Here is a 22,264-nt window from a genome sequence, read left to right on the forward strand (position 1 = left end):
GAAAGGGGCCTTCTCAGAATCACGTAGTGTACACTAAAGGAATACAAACTGACCTGTATATTAACTTGCCTATGGTGTATATGTTAAGGATCATAGAATAGGTAATACTGTGACTAAAACCAAGTTTTGTTTTGTTTTCTAAAGTTTTTCATTTAATCATAAATATTACTTTTATAACTAGAAAAGAAAATAATTAATATTCTTATTTCTCATTTTAGGGATGCGAGAGGGATGACTCCATTTATGTCAGCTGTAAGTGGCCGAGCTTATCCTGCTGCAATTACCATCTTAGAAACAGCCCAGAAAATTGCAAAAGGTAATTTATTTCAAGTCCTAGAAATAAGTTGCATATTTTTCAGTTAGAATAGATTTCCCTTTATACACAGTATCATAATCATTTAAATTTAATTTTTGTTTGCAAATGGTAAAATGGAAATTATCAAGATTATATATGTGTATATGTGTAAAATTCATGTGTTTATATTTTTTTGAAGTTTGTTTCGTCTTCCAACTTTTTATCAAATAACTGTATAAATATATTTGCTTGCCTCTTTTTTCTTTTTTTCTTTTTTTAAGCTTTTTTGACATAGGTCATATGCACTCACCAGGGAGAGACAGAGAGGAAAAGTGAAAAATGATCCCCTGGGAGGATTGCCACACTGCAATCTCTGCTCTTCTAGTCTCTTCTCACCCTTTTGGGCATGTGCACACACCCACCTGGTGTGATTTTTCAAGCTGCCAGGTCTGGGACTTGAAGCATGGTGATCCATGTGGGATCCAGGTTCTTAACCACCATGCCATTTCCTGGCTGTTTTATTGCTTTAAAAAAAAATTATTCATGTTTATGAGAGCAAGTGTGTACGCAAACATGTGAGGGGGTGGCTACCGTTAAGAAAGCACTGACACACCACAATCCCCTTCCCAGAGCCCTCCAACTTGTCATGATCTTTGGCACATAGACACCGAAAGTGTTTCCAGGTTTACTGGAGATCTGAACCTGTGTCAGCCATCTGGCTTCCAGCATAGCAGTTCAGTACATTACTGACAACACTGAGGCTGGGTCTAAATTTCTTGATGTAGAAATCTTGCTTATTAGAAAGCATGGAGAAATATCAACTCCTGTCATCTAGCTTTTAAAAATATTAACGTTTTGTTTATTTTTTAAACATCGGTGATAGATAATTTGTGAGATAGTCTGTAATTTGCTAAATAGAACTAGAACTAAAGTGCCTGACAGAGCCCAGTATTTAGATGAGTGTTACATAGTGTTTGTATTATCATCGTATGTGGTCATGATATAATTAGGCTTTGCTTTATTTTGTTCCAGAATTAGCTGGATTTTCTTCTATGTTGAATTTATACATGAATTTTTTGATTACTATATAGTAGTTTCTGATTTACAGCAGAAGTAAGATTTAAGATAAGTATTTATGTTAAGGCTCTTTCAGATAAAGAAAATAGATGACTATAAGTCCTTTCCTGATATATGAGCTGCTGTGTTCTTAAACCTTTTAGCTGAAGTATCCTCAAGCGAAAAAGAAGAAGATGTATTTATGGGAATGGTTTGCCCATCAGGTACCAACCCTGATGATTCTCCTTTATATGTCTTATGTTGTAATGACACCTGCAGTTTTACATGGACTGGAGCAGAGCATATTAACCAGGTAAGTTATTTTATATTTCCCATATTCATGCTATCTTTAAGTTTTCTTCTTTTTCCCTTTGATTACCAACATCGATAGAGAGTATAGTGGTTTTCTTTTTTCTTTTTTTTTTTTTTTTTGAGAGGTTTTCGCTCTAGGGCGCGTGCGCTCGCCAGACAGACAGAGAGAGACATAGAGACAGAAAGCAAGAAATCACCCCCCAGGGGGGATGGTCACGCCGCAATCCCTTCTCCTCCATTCTCCTCTCAGGATCTTGGGCACACACGCACATGCACATGTGCCCAGAGTGAGTTTTAAGCCATCGGGTCCGGGATGCGAACCGCGGTCGACTACGTGGGAGTCCAGCGACATAGCCATTACCCATTAGAGGGTATAGTTTTCAAAAGCTTTGGAATTGCAAGTCTGATATTTCGTTTTTTTAATGAGTTAGAAAATTCTCCAAAAGAACATTAATTTTGATTTAATTCCTAAGTAAATTACTTAGTTCTTAGTTTTGATTGCTAAGTTATGTGTGACATGCTTATTGGAAATTTTCACTGGATAGTATAATCTGATCACAAGTCTTTATACAAATTTTATAACTATATACCTCTTGGGATGATTTATTTTATCCCAATGTAATATTTGATTTCTGTTCACATAATATCCTAAAATGTATATTTACTTTTACCTTTCTATCACTTTTTGTTTTCCAAAGTACATTAATTTTATTCTGTTGTGATTGAATTGTTTTAGAAAATGCCAGAAACAGTATGAGATACACAGTCCTATTTTTTTTTTTTTTTTTGTAAAAGCAAACTTTTTTTAAATTTTAGGATATTTTTGAGTGTCGAACTTGCGGCTTGCTGGAGTCACTTTGTTGTTGTACGGAATGTGCAAGGGTTTGTCATAAAGGTCATGATTGCAAGTGAGTATAAATCTTGGTTTTTTTTTTTTTTTAAAGTATTTTCAGGTTTTTTAGGTTTATATTGTATGGAAGTAATCTATACCAAGCAATGTTTTTAATTGTTGCATAATTCAAGGAGCATGAGGTTTTTCTCAGTTTTCACTCTATAAGTCAGTTTATATATACAAATGTGGCTTTTGATTTGAATTATTCTGTGAAACGTTTGTTTTTTGCTCATTCTAACCTAGCCCTCCTTAAATAAAAGTAGCATAATATGTTAAGAATATGTAATCAACATTGTGACTTAGATCAGATTATTCTTTAAATATACTGCAGTCCAGGTCTCCCATCTCCTATAGTAAGATCTTCTAGAAGAAAATTGTTTGGACTATGCCTTACTTATGTTTTAAAGCACAGTTCGTTTTTCAGCCAGCAGTGCAATTAGCGTATCTATATGTTTTGTTAGTTCTCACAAACCTAAGAAGTAATGAAATACCCAGTACCGACACCTCCAGTGCCTCAGGATTATTAATATCAATAGGGACATCAGCTGTAAATGGTTAAGGATGTATAGATATTGTGTTACAGAATTGGATTGTAAACCTGTTTTTCATTAGAAGAAGTAATTGTATAGGGCAAATGGAAAATGTTTATAGCTATTACATTGATGTGTATAATTTTGGTTATTATATTGTTTTCCTTATGTCCTTATTTTAGATGGTTGTAAGCATCTAAAAGTGATAATCTAGTCATTACTGAATGTTTATTAAGTGTATTCACAACACTAAGTCCTATAGTGATGGTGAATAAGATAGTCCCTTCTTGACAGAGTTCACAGTATGGTCAGAGTACACAAGCAGGAAGGACCTGCCCATAACGGCTGGTTATAGGGTTCTCTAGCTAGAGACAGGCGGACCACTTCAGCTGGACTGAGTCTGAGAAATTGGGGAAGATAGTCCAGAAATGACTAGACCAAATCATTACAGGGTACCTCTTAAGAGAATTTTATGTTGCATTAGAAACTTCATACCACCAAGTAGTCTTCTTTATTATGAAAGCTTTAAAAATTACACTATATATTTAAAAATTAATAAAGGTTCTGTGTGGTTTCAGTGAGTTATATATCCATACCTTTAAATAAAGATCTTGGTATATTTTTAAAATTTCAGTTTTTGCACTTTTGTATGAATTCTTTCTAGACTCAAGAGAACATCACCAACAGCATACTGTGATTGTTGGGAGAAATGTAAATGTAAAACTCTAATTGCTGGACAGAAATCTGCTCGTCTTGATCTACTTTATCGCCTGCTCACTGCTACTAATCTGGTCACACTACCAAACAGCAGGCAAGTGGGCTTTTTTTGTTTTGTTTTTGTTTTGTGATTGTCAGAGGGTGTTGTGCACTCATTACACAGACATGGGGGAGGGGAGATCACACACAACTTAAGTAGTCATGCTGTAGTCTTTTCTCCATTTCTGCATCCTGTCAGGATTTTGAGCACACACACACATTCACTTGGCCTGTTTTTCAAGCCATTGAGGCAGGGACTCAAACTGTGGTCAGCCATGTGATCCGGCCTCCTTAACCACTGGGCTATGATGCTGGCACAAGCAGGCTTTTTAGGATGTCGAAATAAGTTAAATTGAAATGGTGCATAGCCCATCTGGGTAGCCTTTCCTCAAGGGTAGCCTTTCCCCTACTCACAGCAATGCTGTCTTTTACAGGGGAGAACATCTCTTGCTGTTTTTAGTTCAGACAGTAGCAAGGCAGACAGTGGAGCATTGCCAGTATAGGCCACCTCGAATCAGGGAGGATCGCAACCGAAAAACAGCCAGTCCGGAAGGTGAGTAAATGAGACATTTATGAAAAGTATTATGTTTTATTTCTGTCTTATCCACTCTTACGTCTTTTCCTTTTCAGATTCAGATATGCCTGATCATGATCTAGAACCTCCACGATTTGCTCAGCTTGCACTAGAGCGAGTTTTACAGGACTGGAATGCCTTGAAATCTATGATTATGTTTGGATCACAGGAAAATAAAGACCCGTATGTACTAAGAATATTTGTACATGTACGTATTTCCCATGTTAGTATAGGCTTTTACAGTGTTTGTCTTTCTTTCCTTCAAGTCTCAGTGCCAGCAGTAGGATAGGCCATCTTTTGCCAGAAGAACAAGTATACCTCAATCAGCAAAGTGGCACAATTCGTCTGGACTGTTTCACCCATTGCCTTATAGTCAAATGTACAGCAGATATTTTGGTAAGTTCTTTGAATGTTTATTTCAAGTATATGAAAACTTGTGTTTTTTTAAATCCTTATTTGAAAAAATCTTACCACCACGTATGTGCACATAAGCTTTCATTAAATAGTATTTCAGAAGGGATAGAATTTTGGAGGTGATTTAATTTCTCATTAACAGTGTAAGTTATTTTTTGATCTCTAATTTTAAAAAATTCTAAAAGCTTTTAAAAATATAATAGTATATAAATGTATGAAGTAGTGCTCAAAATTAGTAGTAAATTTAATGCACTTTAAAAAATTCCCCTTTGCTGCGAAATTAGAGAAGAATTTATATTATAAAACAGATCCACTGCTGATAAGGGTATGGTAAAAATGAATGCAGACAGTATGGGGTAGCATTACATTTTATATTTATTTATTTATTTTTGAGGTTTTGGCATAGGGCACATGGGCTCACCAGTGAGAAAAGGGGCACAGTGAGAGGGGAAGTGACAAATCACTCTGCAGGAAGCATGGCCACACTACAATTTCTTTTCTGTTCTTCTCTCGTAGATTTGGGCATGCACACACATGTTCCCAGTGTGATTTTTTTTTTTTTTTTTTTAAGCAGCCAGGTCTGGGACTTTAACCATGGTTAGCCCTGTGGGAGTTCAGCACCTGACCTACCACACTGCTCGCTGGCTCCACATTATATTTATTTAAATATCTGAATCTTTAATATTGGGTTATTGGGAAAGTCATGATGCATTCTTTGCATAGAAGACTACATCATGACTTTCCTGATGACCTAATACTTTGCTGTTCTGGTAACTATCCTATAGTCAGTGGAAAATAGTCTTTCAGCATTATGTATTCAATACTGCACTTCTTTTAGTTGATATATTTGTAGGACCATGAGACCAAAAAACCATATATTTGGGTGGTAGTTTTGTTGTATAAATTAATTACTGACCTTATAAATATTTCTGTTAAATTTGAGATTATATTATATTAATATTGAAAAAGTGTTAGAATTTTTTTACTTTTCGAATGTCTAAACATCTCATGAAATGTCTTTACATTAATAGAGTGATTACAATTTTTTAAAGCTTTTAGATACTCTACTGGGTACATTAGTGAAAGAACTTCAAAACAAATACACACCTGGGCGTAGAGAAGAAGCTATTGCTGTGACAATGAGGTTTCTACGTTCAGTGGCAAGAGTTTTTGTCATCCTTAGTGTGGAAATGGCTTCATCCAAAAAGAAAAAGTAAAGCACTCTTATGATTTTTGCTTCTAAATCATTCTATGCACATTTTTTTGGTATCGTAATAACATGAAAAGACTCATAAAAGATTCCTTTACTTTTCTAGCAACTTTATTCCACAGCCAATTGGAAAATGCAAGCGAGTATTCCAGGCACTGCTACCTTATGCTGTAGAAGAATTATGCAACGTGGCAGAGTCATTGATTGTGCCTGTCAGAATGGGCATAGCTCGGCCAACTGCACCCTTTACTCTGGCCAGTACTAGCATAGATGCCATGCAAGGCAGTGAAGAATTATTTTCAGTGGAACCGCTGCCACCACGACCATCATCTGATCAGTCAAGCAGGTAAATTTGTACCTAGAAGACTCTGATGAATTCTTTCCTGAAAATGTCATGTTTAGTTTACTAAAAACTACATAGGAGGCCAGCAGGTGGTGTGGTGATGAAGGCATTGGAATCCCACATGGCCAGCTGTGCTTCAAGTCCTGGAGCTGGCAGCATTCTCTCTCTCTCTCTCTCTCTCGCACATGCACCTTGTAGAAAATTTTAAAAATGATAAATAAAATGAAATAATTCTTTTCAAAAATTTTGCATAGGGACCAGCAGTTAGCATAATGGCTATGTTGCTGAACTCCAATGTAGCTGACTGCGGTTTGAGTCCCGGACCCAGTGGCTTAAACTCACGCCGGGTGCGTGTGCGTGCATGCCCAAGATCCCGAGAGGAGAATGGAGAAGGGATTGCGGTGTGGCCATCCCATCTGGGGGGGTTTCTTGCTTTCTATCTCTTTGTTTCTCTCTGTCTGGCGAGTGCATGCATCCTATAGCAAAAGCCTCTCCAAAAAAAAAGTACCCACTCCTGGTTTCTCATCTGACTATGCCTCAAAGAAATATCCCTATGACTAAGAACTTAGTCAGATTGCTCTTATTGAAACAAACAAACAAACAAACAAAACTTTGCATAAGCATTCGTGTGCATGCGCTCATTGATATGTGTAACAAGTGATAGAGATTTGGAACACATGAAAACATTTATAAAATTATTGCATGTGTCTACATGATGATAATAGATATATAGCTGTGTTTTTTGGTTTTAGAAATATATGGTTTTTTACAAAGCTAATAATTGGGTAGGAAACTGTATTTTGGGCTAGGTAGACATTACTGTTTTCTATTTTTTCTTATTTTTAAGTGTAGCCTGCTGCAGGGCTAAGTTGATAAAGACCTATAACTTCCTCTGTGTCCAAAAGCTTGAATGTCAACTTTATTTTTTTCCAGTTAGCTAGAGGGCATATGTGCTTGCCAGAGAGAAAGAAAAAGAGACAGCCCCCTATGAGAGATGATCACACCGCATAATCCCTTCTTCATTTCTCCCTGTGTTCAGGATTTTGGGTGTATATATATATAGTACCTGACCTGTTCTCCAGCTGCCAGGACTGGGACTCAAGGTGTGCAGTTGGTCTCGTGAGATTCAGCCAGCTTGGATTGTCGGCGACACACATGCTTGGTGTGAATAGGGAGGACCTGGGCTATGAAACTGGGCTCTTCTTGTTTGCTTTACTTCTGTACCATTGTCTGGTTCTTAATTATACAATTTTTAACTCTTCATTTATTGCCATTGCTCGATTTGTGGGTTAATCTCTTAAATCTTCCCTGCTGATGTCTCCTGGGCTAGATAATCAAGAGATCAAGCTAATCTTTTCTGTGACTATAAAATACAGAAGTCCTTCATTATAATAGAGAACAGTCAGACCTTCCCTTAAGGGTATATTTTGACCAGTGTTCCAAACGTGCCTTTAATAAAAAGTACACATTTATCCAATCCATGGGATTTTTGTGGTGCATTATCATCCCACTGAATAAAAAAAGTCTTAAGTACAGTATTTTTGCTTTTTCTGTTGGTTTCCTCCCTTTCTTCAAAACTCCCTTATGTACTTATTAATCTGTTTCTACTCTATGCTTCTCATATAATCATAACTAACAGCTACTAGAGTTTTTAGAATATACTAAAATCTTGACTAAGCTTTATAGACACATTACCTATTTTTATTCTTCCTAATAGCTTATAGATAGCTGCTATTATGCTAGTTTTTAAAATGAAGACATGGGGACCAGCAGTTGGTATAATGGCTATGTCACTGGACTCCCGTGTGGTCACCCATGGTTCGAGTCTCGGACTTAAACTCGGTGACTTAAATTCACGCCAAGTGCATGTGCGTGTGTGCCCAAGATCCTGAGAGGAGAATGGAGGAGAAGGGATTGTAGCATGGCAAATTCTTGCTTTCTCTCTCTATCTTTCTGGTGAGCGCATGCACCCTATAGCAAAACCCTCTCCAAAAAAAAAAGAAATGAAAACTCAGAGAAATTGGGAACCAGCAGTTAGCGTAATGGCTATGTCGCTGAACTCCCATGTAGTCGACCGTGGTTCGCGTCCCAGACCTGGTGGCTTAGAACTCATGCCAGGCGCGTGTGCGTGTGTGCCCAAAGTCCCGAGAGGAGAATGGAGGAGAAGGGATTGTGGCGTGACCATCCTCCCTGGGGGGTGATTTCTCGCTTTCTGTCTCTGTGTCTCTCTCTGTCTGTCTGGCGAGCACATGCGCCCTATAGCAAAAACCTCCCCCCCAAAAAAAAGAAAAAAAAAAAAGCTCAGAAATTAAGTAACTTGTCCAATAAGGTTTTCCTTTATTTTCTTTATTTTTGATTATGAGGGTACTCCAGAAAGTTTATGGAAAAGGTTTGACATTGGTGCTTTGGTAAAATACAGTGCTCTGAGAGGCCAGCCCACATGTCAAGGTTCCAGGTTCATGTCCAAGGATGTTCCTAAGTAAACCAGGCACACGTGTGCCCATGAGCTAGGGCTGACTGGCTGGAGGTAAATCGTGGCATTGAGACTGTTGGAGATTTCTCTTTCTCACTCACACCTAGAATAAAGTAAAAAATTAAAAATTTAAAGAAGTTCATGTTAAAGTAGAATTGATATCTGAGTTTATTTTGGTGCAAAGAAAATTAGAATTCATGTACAGGTCAATAGGCTGATGAAAGGTGCTACTAGAGCCATTGACGTTGAAGACTGTTGGTAGAAAAGAAGAAATAATCTGTGGAATTTTTCATTGGAAGAGACTCACATAAATATGTACATCAACACATATTTGAAATGAGTTACTAAAATGTGAATGGAAATTCTGAGATTTATAAATTCAGAATTGTAAAATAATTTATCTGGGGGAAATTTCATATTTTCTTACATGCTATAGATGTTGGTTTTCATGAATTCTTAGGTCCGATTTCAGCTGGCATCCTAGCGAGTGTCTCGTGTATTGTTAGCTAAGTGCTTATACTGAGAGGTATGCACTGTATGTCTGACATATGGCATTAATATACTCATCATCTCTTGATTTCTTACAGCTCCAGTCAGTCTCAGTCATCTTACATCATCCGGAATCCACAGCAGAGGCGCATCAGCCAGTCACAGCCTGTTAGAGGCAGAGATGAAGAACAGGATGACATTGTTTCAGCGGATGTGGAAGAGGTGGTTTTAATAGCTTTTGATTGTGGTAGATGAAGAGCTTTTATTTGGTGGTGAGGAGAAAGTAGCCACCAGAAGTTATATTAATAGTCCCTTAAGACTACTATATACTTTTGTGTTTAGCTTGTAGACTTTTGTGACATGTTCTCATTCATTATTACATGCACTAAAATTATTTTAATAATACTTGATTTGTAAGGTACTAGGAAATTTGATACATAAAGATGTTTTTACCTAGAAGTTAAGAGTAAAGATATTCTTAAGTTTAAAAAAAAATTAGTAGTGGGCCAGCAGGTAGTATGGTGGTTAAGGTTCTGGATCCCATATGACCAACTGAGCAGTCTGAGTTCCAGATTCTGTGGCTTGAAAATCATGCCACGTGTGTGTGTTTGTGTGTGTGTGCGCACGCGCACGTGTGTGCATGTGTATGTGTATGTATGCCTAAAATCCTACGAGGAGAATGAAAGAGACCAGGACTATGGCATGGACAGTCTCCCTGGGGTGGAGGGGGGTGGTCAATTCTCACTTTCCCTCTTCAGTGAGCTCTGGCGCCCTATAGCAAAAACTTTAATTTAAAAAAAGAAAAGTTTTGAACGATGTGTTTGAAAGAGAAGGTACTACATATTTATAGTGGTTGAAGTATATATATATTTAAAAACTCCCACTTCTCCCAACTCCCCCAGTATATATTTTTTTTTTTTGAGAGGTTTTTGCTATAGGGCGCGTGCGCTCGCCAGACAGACAGAGACAGAGAGACAGAAAGTGAGAAATCCCCTCTCAGGGGGGGATGACCACACCGCAATCCCTTCTCCATTCTCCTTTCGGGATCTTGGGCACGCACGCACATGCGCCCGGCATGAGTTTTAAGCCACCAGGTCCGGGATGCAAACCGCGGTCGACTACATGGGAGTCCAGTGACATAGCCATTACTCTTAACCGCTGGTCCCTCCCAGTAGAATTTTTATACTTCTAATTTTAAGGCTCCATATGTGGACATAAGCATAAACTTTAGGATGTTTTGTAATTTTTGATAACAAATTGTTCACTACCAAAAGATTTTTCAAAACTGCTGGGGTATAATTTATAATTCCCTACAATTAGGCATCAGTTCCCTATAGTTAGAGAATTGCTGTGGATGAGCACTAATGGAGGTATGGGTTTATTATGTACTTTGACTGTCTACAAATAAGATTCTGGATTTAGGTTGAGGTGGTGGAGGGTGTGGCTGGAGAAGAGGATCATCATGATGAACAGGAAGAACATGGGGAAGAAAATGCTGAGGCAGAGGGACAACATGATGAGCATGATGAAGACGGTATGCAGGTTATTTGAGAAATTATTCAATATGAGTAAATTAAGTACCATTAAAGAGAGATACTAAATGCAGAGAAAAGCTCCATTTAATGAACAGTGAAATGTTCAGCGTATTTCCTTCCACGAGATTTTGTTTACATCTCTTTCAACACACACACACACACGTCTTCATCCATTTCCATTAGATTTTAAGTAGACTTCTTTTTTCTTAAAAGACTTCAAAACTAAAATAAAAACCACATCTTAAAACATTGGAAATTAGAGAAAAAGAAAACAAATCACCCATAATTCCACCCAGATATCAACAGTTTTTATTTTTACTTTAGATTTTTGTACTGCACTGCCCTGTTCCTCAGTATGCCTTTTAAGAGTGAAATGTATACTTTTTGTCATTTTCCTTTTTCACTTAATATAATTGAACTACACATATTTAAAATATGTAATATTTTTGTTTTGGCATGCATACACTGTGAAATTTCTAATTCCAATTGTGGAGAGCAGCCAATCTGAAAACATGTGATTAAAACATGTGGCCTGTAGACACATGCAGAAATGCGCTTCCGTGAACTACTCTAGCAGGGCTATTAAAAAGCATCTACATACAAAAGTAGATTGTCAGTGGTTGTCTTCCTGTTGTTGTTAATACCCAATACTCCAGTACTGCCCAGTTTCGGGCTATAGAAAGTCACATGCATTTATCAAATTGTCCCTCAAAAAAGATCAGAGAAATTATATGGCGCCAGTCATTTTCACATCTTCAGATAATTTACATCCAAAAACAACTGGCTTTGCATTTTAATTTGTCCTCTCTTATTCTCTTTGCATTCCTCCTCCTTCTTCCCCATTCCTTTTGCATCCCATGTTTCTAATCCACAACCTTCCCCACTCAAAAAAAAAAACCCATGTTCATACCAAACTAATCCTAGCACCCAATTTCTAAAACAGATGAAAGTAGACCAAGTGAACCTAGTTGAGACTAGTCCTCTGGCTGAAGTTCCTCCAGCCCTTGCTGAATACATTGTGACAGATACCTAAGGCTTTGCAGGAGAGATTTTTGAATCACTGTGTAAAAGTCCAATGACTTCCCTAGTTTACCTACTCAGTTCTTTCATCCTTTTATTGTTGATTTGTCATTTATTCTACTATAATACTCCTTTTCTCTGCCGTCCCCCTGCCTTGCTCCCCTTTGCCGGTATGCCTTCTTAGTTTTCACTCTTGTGATAGTCTGGTTTCGCAGACCTTGTCTTGATGCTTGATGAGTAAGTTTGTGCTTTTTGTTATTTAAATATATTTTCCAGGGAGTGACATGGAGCTGGACTTGTTAGCAGCAGCTGAAACAGAAAGTGACAGTGAAAGTAACCATAGCAACCAAGATAATGCTAGTGGGCGCAGAAGTGTTGTCACTGCAGCAACTGCTGGCTCAGAAGCAGGTATGTTAACTTATCCCAGCAACTTTCTTGATTATGCTGATGTTTTGTGTGTTTTGAACATGAATTGGTTAATATTTAGTAGGATATATGTAAGGGTAGCTCTCCTTTTCGTAATTTAATCTTTTCTGTGGATGTTAGGGAGATATTTTATTGACTTTCTTTCCTCCCAGCTTTTGTGGTTTTGAAACAATGGATTAATTTTAAAATTATTCAAGAGTTTTTTTTTTTAAGAATTATTTAATTTTATTCATTATCACCATTATTATTATTTTTTAAAATTTGACCACAGAGCAACAGAGAGAGAGAGAAAGTGGGAAAGCGAGCTGCCAAGTCCAGGACTCAAACAGTGGTAGGCCACGTAGGAGTCCAGCGCTTAACCACTACACCACCGTTGGCCCCTCAAGAGTTCTTTTCTAATTGAACTATTTTGAGGATAGGGTTTGGCATGCTATTTAATAATATGTATTTTCTTTATTGTATTGATAGGAAGACCAGTACATGGTACTCTTCGTTGTCAAACTCATAGTGGTTTTTGTTTGTTTTAAAATAAAAATTTTAGGAGCAAGTAGTGTCCCTGCTTTCTTTTCTGAAGATGATTCTCAGTCAAATGACTCGAGTGATTCTGATAGCAGCAGTAGTCAGAGTGATGACATTGAACAGGAGACCTTTATGCTCGACGAGCCATTAGAAAGAACTACGAATAGCTCCCATGCCAATGGTGCTGCACAGGCTCCCCGGTCCATGCAGTGGGCTGTACGTAATACCCAGCATCAGCGAGCAGCCAGCACAGCTCCTTCCAGTACGTCCACTCCAGCAGGTAACTCTCACTCTTTATTCCTAATAGTACTTAAATAGCTTTTAAAATTACGCATGTTCATCCAGAGAACAAATTAAATAGTCTTCTAATAGTTTTTCATTGTTGTTTTTGTATCATATACAAACATTTACATATGATTATAGCAGGGATTTGTAATACTTGCACTATTGCCATTTTGGGATAGAAATTCTTTTTGTGGGGGCTTTCTTATGCATATCAAGATGTTAAAGAACATTCATGGACTCACTGATGCAAGTAGCATCCCTCAAATCCCTTTTCTTCTCCATTCTTCTGTATTTTTCCCAGTCATGACAAGTCCAAAAAGTCTTTGGATTTTGCCCCAAGTTCCCTGCAGAGTGGGCCATCATTGTATCCCCCTGGTTGAGAACATTATATTATTCCCTTCACTCGTCAACACTTAATTCCTAAACAGTGTGGTTTGGGGGAAAATGTTTTGCTCGGTTACCACCTATTAGCATTTGACCATTTAGATTTACATAAGTATATACAGTGTCAGATAAACACAATTAGTAACTGACATTATCCTCACTGTGGTTGTCTTTTTTTCCTTATAGCAAGTTCTGCAGGTTTGATTTACATTGATCCTTCAAACTTACGGCGGAGTGGTACCATCAGTACAAGTGCTGCAGCTGCAGCTGCTGCTTTGGAAGCTAGCAATGCCAGCAGCTACTTAACATCTGCAAGCAGTTTAGCCAGGGCTTACAGCATTGTTATCAGACAAATCTCAGACTTGATGGGCCTCATTCCAAAGTATAATCACCTAGTATACTCTCAGATTCCAGCAGCTGTGAAATTGACTTACCAAGATGCAGTAAACTTACAGGTATGAAGCTATTGAAAAGTTATTCATTCAGTACATATTTTTGGCTGTCAGTTTTAAAAATCTCAGTATAATGGAAATTATCATTATAGATGTTTAAATGTTGACATACTACTGCTATAGCAGATTTAACTCTGGATAGTTTAACTATTTTAGTTTGGTCTTCATAGAACTATGTAGAAGAAAAGCTTATTCCCACTTGGAACTGGATGGTCAGTATAATGGATTCTACTGAAGCTCAGTTACGTTATGGTTCTGCATTAGCATCTGCTGGTGATCCTGGACATCCAAATCATCCTCTTCACGCTTCTCAGAATTCAGCACGCAGGGAGAGGATGACTGCGAGAGAAGAGGCTAGTTTACGAACCCTTGAAGGCAGACGGTACGAAATTCTTCATAGATACTTGTCAGACAAATTCCTTACATTTTAGGTTAGAGCTTTGTGATTGCTGTTACATAAGACCTAATCTTACTGTGATAGAATTATTGTTTGTATGCAGGCATGAGGGAGAGATGGGTACACCCCACAAGATCTGGTCATGCTTGATTTCCTTCCTCCAGTTCTCTAGCCCATGGGATCTCGGGCACTTTCATGTTTGTCAAGCGTTGTTTTAGGTTGACCGGACCAGGGGGTTTCAAACCTGGTGGCCAGAGGGGATCCAGCTTCTCCTAAGGAGTTCATTATTGTTGAGTTAAGGAGCTGGCTCCGAAGGTGTTTTTTAAAAATTGAATTAATGCCATCCAGTAGTGTGGTTAAGCTGGCTGGATCTCACATGGCTGACTGAGCAGTTCTAGTCCTGGACCTTTTGTCTTGAAAAGCACACGGGCACATGAATGCGCATGTGTGTGCCCAAAATCTCGAAAGGGAGAAATGAAGGAGAGGATTGCAGCCTGACTACTCCCCATGGTAGGGGTGGAGATGTTTTTGGTTTCCCTCTCTCACAGGTACATGTACCTTCTGGCAAATTTCGTAAGAAAAGAGGGGAAAAAAAAGTTCATATCATAGGAATCTGATACTATAGATTTTTCATTTTCGAGGTTGTTGCCCCACAGTTCTTGATTCATTCCCCCCTAGGTCAGTCTCCCTTCCTTTTGAGAGCTTGTTTGGAGGTTCTAATGGGAGCGCAGCTACTCATACACCCATGACCAAAGAACGGTCCTCTATCAGGGATGGTCATCCTCTTTGACCAAATGCGCAGCTTCGGGAGGGACACACATGGAGTGATGAGGGAAAAAGGGGACACCCGCCTAGCCAGCCAGATCATCCAGATCGCTCTTACATACCCTCTTCCTTTTGAGAGGCATATATTCATTGGAAAGAATGTGATACAACTGTGCTCAGCAAGGAGAAAGTATGCATAATTACCAAAGTTGCTCTTTGTTTCTCACTTCTCCCCTATCTCTCCCAGCCTGTTGAATCATAATTAAAAATACACATCTTTATGTATTTGTTACATTCTTCCCATTGAGGTATAAAATGAACTTCTCAGTTAAAAAATTACCTTCAGGAATTAGGTTAGACATTAAACACTAGAGAGTGGCAATGCCAGTTTAGTGAAAGTGTTCTAAACCTAACTCAAAGTCCTAGAATTTGGTTTTAGCTTCTTCTCAGTGTCAAATTTATATTACTTTGGAAAGATCATAAAGTGAGGAAGTTAAGGGTGTAGGAGACTGCTATGACAATGTAGTAAAACTATGCTTGGAGTCTACAAGGGAGGGATAGTTAAAGCAGGATGGCGAAGGACAATAAGGAAAGAAGTGAATCATCAAGGTCATAAAAACAGAATTTAGGGCCTTGGGAGGGGCAGAGCAGAAAGAAGCAGAATTTATGTTCTCAATTGGATTCTGAATAACTAATAGAAAAATGGAGAGAAAACCCTAGAGGAATGGAATGGACTGGGGAAAATTTTAGTGGGAATGTATAATATGCAAAACTGAATACATTGCCGAAATATTGACTAGAGATATGCATTTGGGGACGATTTAGCTTTCCTGTCCTAGGAAGTCTGCTCTTTTTTTTTTTCTCTTCTTTTTTTGTAGCTGTTTTTGCCTTAGTGTGTATGCACTTGGCAGGGGTGGGGTTGGGGGTAGTAAGAGAAATTTATCCCCTGGAGGTATGGCCGCACCACAATCTATTCTCCTCCTGTAACCTTGGGGACGCATGCACATGCACCCCACAGGAGTTTCAAGCCACTGAGTCCAGGACTCAAACTGTAGTTTATGCTCTATGTTTAACCTTTTGAAGAACTGCCAGACTTTTTTCTAATAGGAAAACATTCCCAACAAAGTTGATGAAGGTTCTAGTTTCTCTGCATCTTTACCATCACATATATATATATATATTCATAGCCATTCTTATGGGTGTGATAGAGTATCTCATTGTAGTTTTGTTTTCTCTAATTGCTAATCTTCTCAAATTCCAGTGGGTCATTGTGTATCTTTATTGAAGAAATGTCTGTTTAGATCTTTTGCCCGGTTTTTAATAGGCTTGACTTTTTTTTTTTTTTTTTTCAGTTTTTATAAGTTCTTTTTATATTTTGTCCCTTAATAGAAATACAGTCTGGTTCGATTTTGTCGTGTTCTCTTGGTTATATTTTTGTGGGGGGAGCGGGGAAAGTGCCCTTCTGAAAGGGCTATGGTCACATCACAATCCCTTTTCCTCCGTTTTTTTTCATAGCCTGTCAGGATTTGGGGCACGCATGCACATGTGCCTGGTGTTTTTTTCAAACAGCAGGACTGGGATTCGAAACTCAGTTGGGCATGTATAGTCCCGTTACTTATGCATAACCTTTGACCTAGTGGCTGTCCCTCACCTTGTTGATGGTGTGTACTTTGAAGTACAAGTTTTTAATTTTGACTGAATCCAGTTTGTCTATGTTTTCTTTTGTTGCTTATGATTTTAGTGTCATTTCTAGGCTGTGTTTCTCAAAATGTGTTTCTGAGAACAGTGGCATCAGGTAAAAACTTACTAGGAATGCACATTATCGCCCCCCTTCCCACCTACTAAATAAATCTATGAGACTGTTAATTGTTTTTGTAAACTCTCCAGGTAATTTTTTTTTAAAGAATTATTTAAGGGGACCAGCAGGTGGTGTGGTGGTTAAGGCGCTGGACACTCCCACATGGCCAACCAGGGTTCAAGTCCTGAATCTGGCTTGCTTTCTCACTTCCTCTCTCTCTCATTCGCACCCTCTGTCTCTCTCTGCTCAAACTATAAAATAAATGAATGAATGAATAAAATAAATAATTATTTAAAAAAAGAATTATTTAATTTTATTATTCACTTATTTATTTTAACTTGACCAGAGAGAGACAGACAGAAAGAAAATGAAACTGTGGTTGGTTGTGTGGGTGTGTCCAGCACCTTAACCACCATGCCACCTGCTGGCCCTGGTAAATTTTGATAGACTCTAAAGTTTTGAGAATTATAATTTTTGAATTTCTTAATGCCATTTCAAAAGATACTGGAATTTCTTTCCTATACGTACAAGAGTATAAGTCATAGACAATGGTAACATTTCTGAACAGAGGAATACAATATGTTGTATATAATAAGATATAATAAGTTCTTATTTATGAATAATCTTTCTAATTTTATTTATGAAAGTGGCAAATTCCACATTTGTATTTTTTTTTAAATAAACATTTTCATTTCTTTTTGTTCTTGCAGACGTGCCACATTACTTAGTGCTCGTCAAGGAATGATGTCTGCTCGGGGAGACTTCCTGAATTATGCTCTCTCTTTAATGCGGTCTCATAATGATGAGCATTCTGACGTTCTTCCAGTTTTGGATGTTTGCTCATTGAAGCATGTAGCGTATGTTTTTCAAGCCCTTATATATTGGATTAAAGCAATGAATCAGCAGACAACATTAGATACACCTCAGCTGGAACGCAAAAGGTATCCATACTTGTTATGAGGTTGGTTTTGAGAAATACTTGCTTGGTGTAGTCTCCATTAGTACATCATCAGATTATGAAATAAGGAAAATAGCACTGCAGAAAAGAAATGGTATAAGAACATTTCATGTGGGAAGGTGAGTTTGTGCCTACCCATCCTTTCTTCATTGCTGTTCTTCACTTAAAATGAAAAATCAAAGAATCCAGTTAAGCTTTCATGGTTTTGAGATAGGTTAGCCTGATTATTTGTCATATTTTCTATTAGAATTTGTGTAGGCGCTCACTGTTTCTTGGGTGATTAGCTTTTTCCTTTTCTGCTTGAGCCCATTTTGTAATCATAGTCCATTACATCACAGTGTTTGAAATTGGTTAGATGCTTAAGTAACCTTTTTGGTGTTGTGATTTGTATTGTTTGTTTGTTTCGTTTTGCTTTTAGTTCCTCTTACCTTTGCTCCCGTTCATTTTATACAACTACTTCATGTAAAATGACTTACTTGTCTTTTTAAAGGACACGAGAACTCTTGGAACTGGGTATTGATAATGAAGATTCAGAACATGAAAATGATGATGACACCAATCAAAGTTAGTGCACAGAAAATCTGCTAATCTACTTCAAGAAATGGCTGCCTCAGTATTTCCCCTTCAAGCTTTTTAACTTCATTATTTTCTGTCTGGGTGGGAATTTCTCTTTTCTTCTCTATGTCCCATTTCTTGCCCTTTCTGTCCATTTTTCCTCACACGTATTTGCATTATACATTTCATAATTAAAGATAAATTAATGTTGTGAACTTTTCAGCAATTGATATTTTCCTACTTTATTTTCATGTTTTCTCCTTTTCATTTCTTAGTGTTATGTTTATCCATATTCTTAAGTAAAGTGTGTGTAAGTACACATTTAAAGTTAGCAAAGTTTCTTAATGTTAATCCGAAATAGATTTAGTTAAGAAAATGAGAAATACCAGTTATAACTCCCAAACGTTAAACCTCTCTCTCAATAGTTAATACAATGAAAAAACAAAAAATTTTCCAAACTCCAATATTCCAAAGTTTTAATACCACAAAATTTGGAGGTTTTCTGCAGTCTATTTGTAGCCCTCAGTTAATATTTTCGTTGGAATTAGAGATATTTAACTTGAAGTTATAGACTACTCTTGTGTTTCTAATTATCAACTAGTATTTCTATCCAGCCTAGGGAAACACAGTTGACCTAACTGCTAAGTTTTGAGAACCCAGCCACAGCATGTTAAACTAAACTGCTAAAGTTTTATTTAGGCTGTGCTGACTTCTCTATTAGGATATATGTATGTTGCCAGATATTTTTGTTTGTCCATCTTACTACTAAAAAAACAAAACTTACAAGTAAGCAAATGCTTAGATTTCAACCCCTGATCCTCCTCTACTTTTGGAGTCATCAGCAAGTTGGATCCTGAATATGCTCAAAAATCTAGCTGTATTCTAGAATTAATCTTTAGAGAGAGAAAGAGAAGGATAAGGGAAACCTCTGTCCAATACAGAATAGAACAATGTTTGTTACTGCTGTGGTTTTTGGGTTTTTTTTTTTTTATCATTATAAGAGAAACTTAGCATAAAATTTATCATTGAAACTATATTAAGTTGCTGTATTTTGAATGATCACAGCATGATTTGGAGTGGCATTAATTTTAAAAATAGGTATTAGGTATTTCAGATTGAGCAGATTAATATATTTAACCCTTCACCAGTAATTAAAGAATTTTCCTAAAAACAAAACATTTTGTCTTTTTATGTTTAGGTGCTACTTTGAATGATAAGGATGATGACTCTCTTCCTGCAGAAACTGGCCAAAACCATCCATTTTTCCGACGTTCCGACTCCATGACCTTCCTTGGGTGTATACCCCCAAATCCATTTGAAGTGCCTCTGGCTGAAGCCATCCCTTTGGCTGATCAGCCACATCTGTTACAGGTGAATTAAATAAGCTAGTTTTAAGGTTTACTTCTAATTATTTTCTTTCAAGTGTTCAGTATAATTAGAATTTTTCTGTTAAAATTCCAGCCAAATGCTAGAAAGGAGGATCTTTTTGGCCGTCCAAGTCAAGGTCTTTATTCTTCATCTGCCAGTAGTGGGAAATGCTTAATGGAGGTTACAGTGGATAGAAACTGCCTTGAGGTAATTAAAAGTCTTTGCAATACAGTGTATGATAATGAGTATTTGTCTCAGCATTTTTAGATATTAATTCAGAGTATTGTATTTCTCAAATTAATGGACATGTCAGAAATTCCTTCATTGGGACATGATAAAAGAAATTCCAACACTTATTTTGTTGTTAGATGATTTCATGCACTAAATAGTAGCTTTATTATTTTCTTTGTCTATTTCACAGAGTTAAGTGTTGTATGCTGCTGAAATTTTAGGTTTCCACCTAAATTTTTTTATATGTGCATATTTAATCTTAGTTTAAAACTTTCTTTGACTTTCAGAATTAATTTGGATTAAAAATGTAGGTGAATAAAGTAGAAATTTAAGTGATAAAGGAGAATGCAATACTGAAAATATATGGAGATTAAAGTACCATAGATATTGGGGCCAGTAGGTGGTGTGTGGTGTTTAAAGTGCTGGATTACCATATGGCTGACCATGGTTCAAGTCCTGGATCCAGTGACTTGAAAATCACACTGGATGTGTATGTGCATATGCCCAAAATCCCAAGAGGAAAATGGAGAAGAGGGGATTGCATCATGGCCATTTCTTCTCATTTTCTCTCTCTCTGTCTCTCTAGCAAGTGCATGTACCCTATGACAAAAACAAAAACAAAAACAAAAAAACAAACAAAAAACTCCCACAAAAACATGAAAAGAAAAATACCACTTTAAAAGATTTCTGAGGTTACTGTATTGCATTGGAACCAGTGGTCATTCAGTGTAATGAAATAGACAGGAACAGGCCACATCTTTATAACTGAGTCTCCAGAAAGAGACTAACAATTATTTAACTTCCATATGATTTTTTTTTTCTCTTAAGAATTATTTAAGTTTGTTTATTTTTAATTTGACCAGGGAGGGACAGAATGAGAGAGGGAGAAGTAAAATGAAAAAACAATGCCACCAGGTTTGTGACTTGAACCGCTGTCAGCCATGTGGGAGTCCAGTGCTCCTAACCACCACGCCACCTGCTGGCCCAAATTCCATATGATTTCTGTGGAGTAATACTAAATTGAAAACAATCTGGGGCTAGCAGGTGGTGTGGTGGTTAAGGTGTGGATTCCTTCATGCCCGACTATGATTCGAGTTCCAAACCTGGCAGCTTGCTTTCTCACTTTCCTTTTCTCTTTCTTTGTAGTGAGCACACACACTCTGTGACACATTTTTTAAAAATTAATAAATAAAAGAATTCTTATTTAAAAAGAAGAAAACCTATTTTTTGTTCTTACTGTGTAATTTTTAAACATAAAAATTTGTAGGTTCTTCCAACTAAAATGTCTTATGCTGCCAACCTGAAAAATGTAATGAACATGCAAAATCGACAAAAAAAAGAAGGGGATGAACAGAATGTACTGCCAGAAGATACTGAAAGTTCAAAACCAGGACCATCTGCTCATGATCTTGCTGCACAGTTGAAAAGTAGTTTACTAGCAGAAATAGGACTTACTGAAAGTGAAGGACCACCTCTTACATCTTTCAGGTATTTGCTAAGCAACAATAGGTTTCCTAGTATTATATTTCTTTGGCTATTACGGTTACTTTAAGAATGCTTATTGAGGGAGGATGGTGAAGTGGTGTGGTAGTTAAGTTGCTAGACTCCCACATGACTGTGATTAAAGTCCCAGACCTGGTGGCTTACTTTCTCACTTCTCTCTTTCTTTCTCTCTCTCTCTCTCTCTCACTTATCTCTCTCTCTCTTTCTCTCTCTAGGCAAAAATGATGATGATGATGATAAATATTGGGTCATCAGAAAAGTCACGGCGTATTTTTTTCTATGCAAAAATGTGTCGTGACTTTTCAGATGACCCAATAAAATTAAATAAAGAATTCTTTTAAAAGAAAGCATGTTTATTTAGAAATTTTATTGTAGTTTATTTGTATTTAAGTAGAAGAATTAAATGTTGTTTTATTATTTCTGTGCTCTTCTAGTTTATCATCAGATACTTAAATTTTCTGGATTTGAGTTTAGTGGTGACTCTTTTTTTATTTTTTAATTTTTATTCTTTTGAATAAGTTATGAGGCCTTATACTTTTAGTGTTTATTATTGAATTAAAGTATACAGCCACATCTTACTTCCATTAGTAGACTTTTTCTAGCAGTTCAGCTAAGGCAGATGTGTGATTAACTAGAAAGAGCAGAACTTTATAGATTCGTTACTTATTTAACAGGGCTACTTTGCTCAGTTCACAGATGATGATTCTAGTAGGTTTTTTGACTT

The 22,264-nt window shown here is 37.1% G+C and overlaps 1 protein-coding gene across 4 annotated transcripts in view; it reads left to right on the plus strand.

Moving 5' to 3' along the window:
* The window catches only part of UBR5 (ubiquitin protein ligase E3 component n-recognin 5), a gene marked incomplete in the record, with an annotated part of 156,005 nt that overhangs the window by 105,874 nt on the left and 27,867 nt on the right, over positions 1 to 22,264 (plus strand). For all 4 annotated transcript variants that reach the window (XM_014586650.1, XM_014586652.1, XM_014586651.1 and 1 more), the window contains 20 exon segments: positions 219 to 316; positions 1,516 to 1,664; positions 2,480 to 2,571; positions 3,750 to 3,896; positions 4,276 to 4,394; positions 4,472 to 4,598; positions 4,682 to 4,811; positions 5,882 to 6,042; positions 6,146 to 6,385; positions 9,443 to 9,566; positions 10,767 to 10,878; positions 12,176 to 12,307; positions 12,867 to 13,124; positions 13,700 to 13,968; positions 14,136 to 14,347; positions 17,636 to 17,866; positions 18,374 to 18,447; positions 19,637 to 19,809; positions 19,900 to 20,013; positions 21,305 to 21,525. In XM_014586650.1, coding sequence (XP_014442136.1) covers positions 219 to 316; positions 1,516 to 1,664; positions 2,480 to 2,571; positions 3,750 to 3,896; positions 4,276 to 4,394; positions 4,472 to 4,598; positions 4,682 to 4,811; positions 5,882 to 6,042; positions 6,146 to 6,385; positions 9,443 to 9,566; positions 10,767 to 10,878; positions 12,176 to 12,307; positions 12,867 to 13,124; positions 13,700 to 13,968; positions 14,136 to 14,347; positions 17,636 to 17,866; positions 18,374 to 18,447; positions 19,637 to 19,809; positions 19,900 to 20,013; positions 21,305 to 21,525 — 3,183 coding nt within the window.

Source organism: Tupaia chinensis, unplaced genomic scaffold (assembly GCF_000334495.1).
Source record: "Tupaia chinensis unplaced genomic scaffold, TupChi_1.0 Scaffold000154_1, whole genome shotgun sequence".
In the NCBI taxonomy this organism is placed as follows: domain Eukaryota; kingdom Metazoa; phylum Chordata; class Mammalia; order Scandentia; family Tupaiidae; genus Tupaia; species Tupaia belangeri.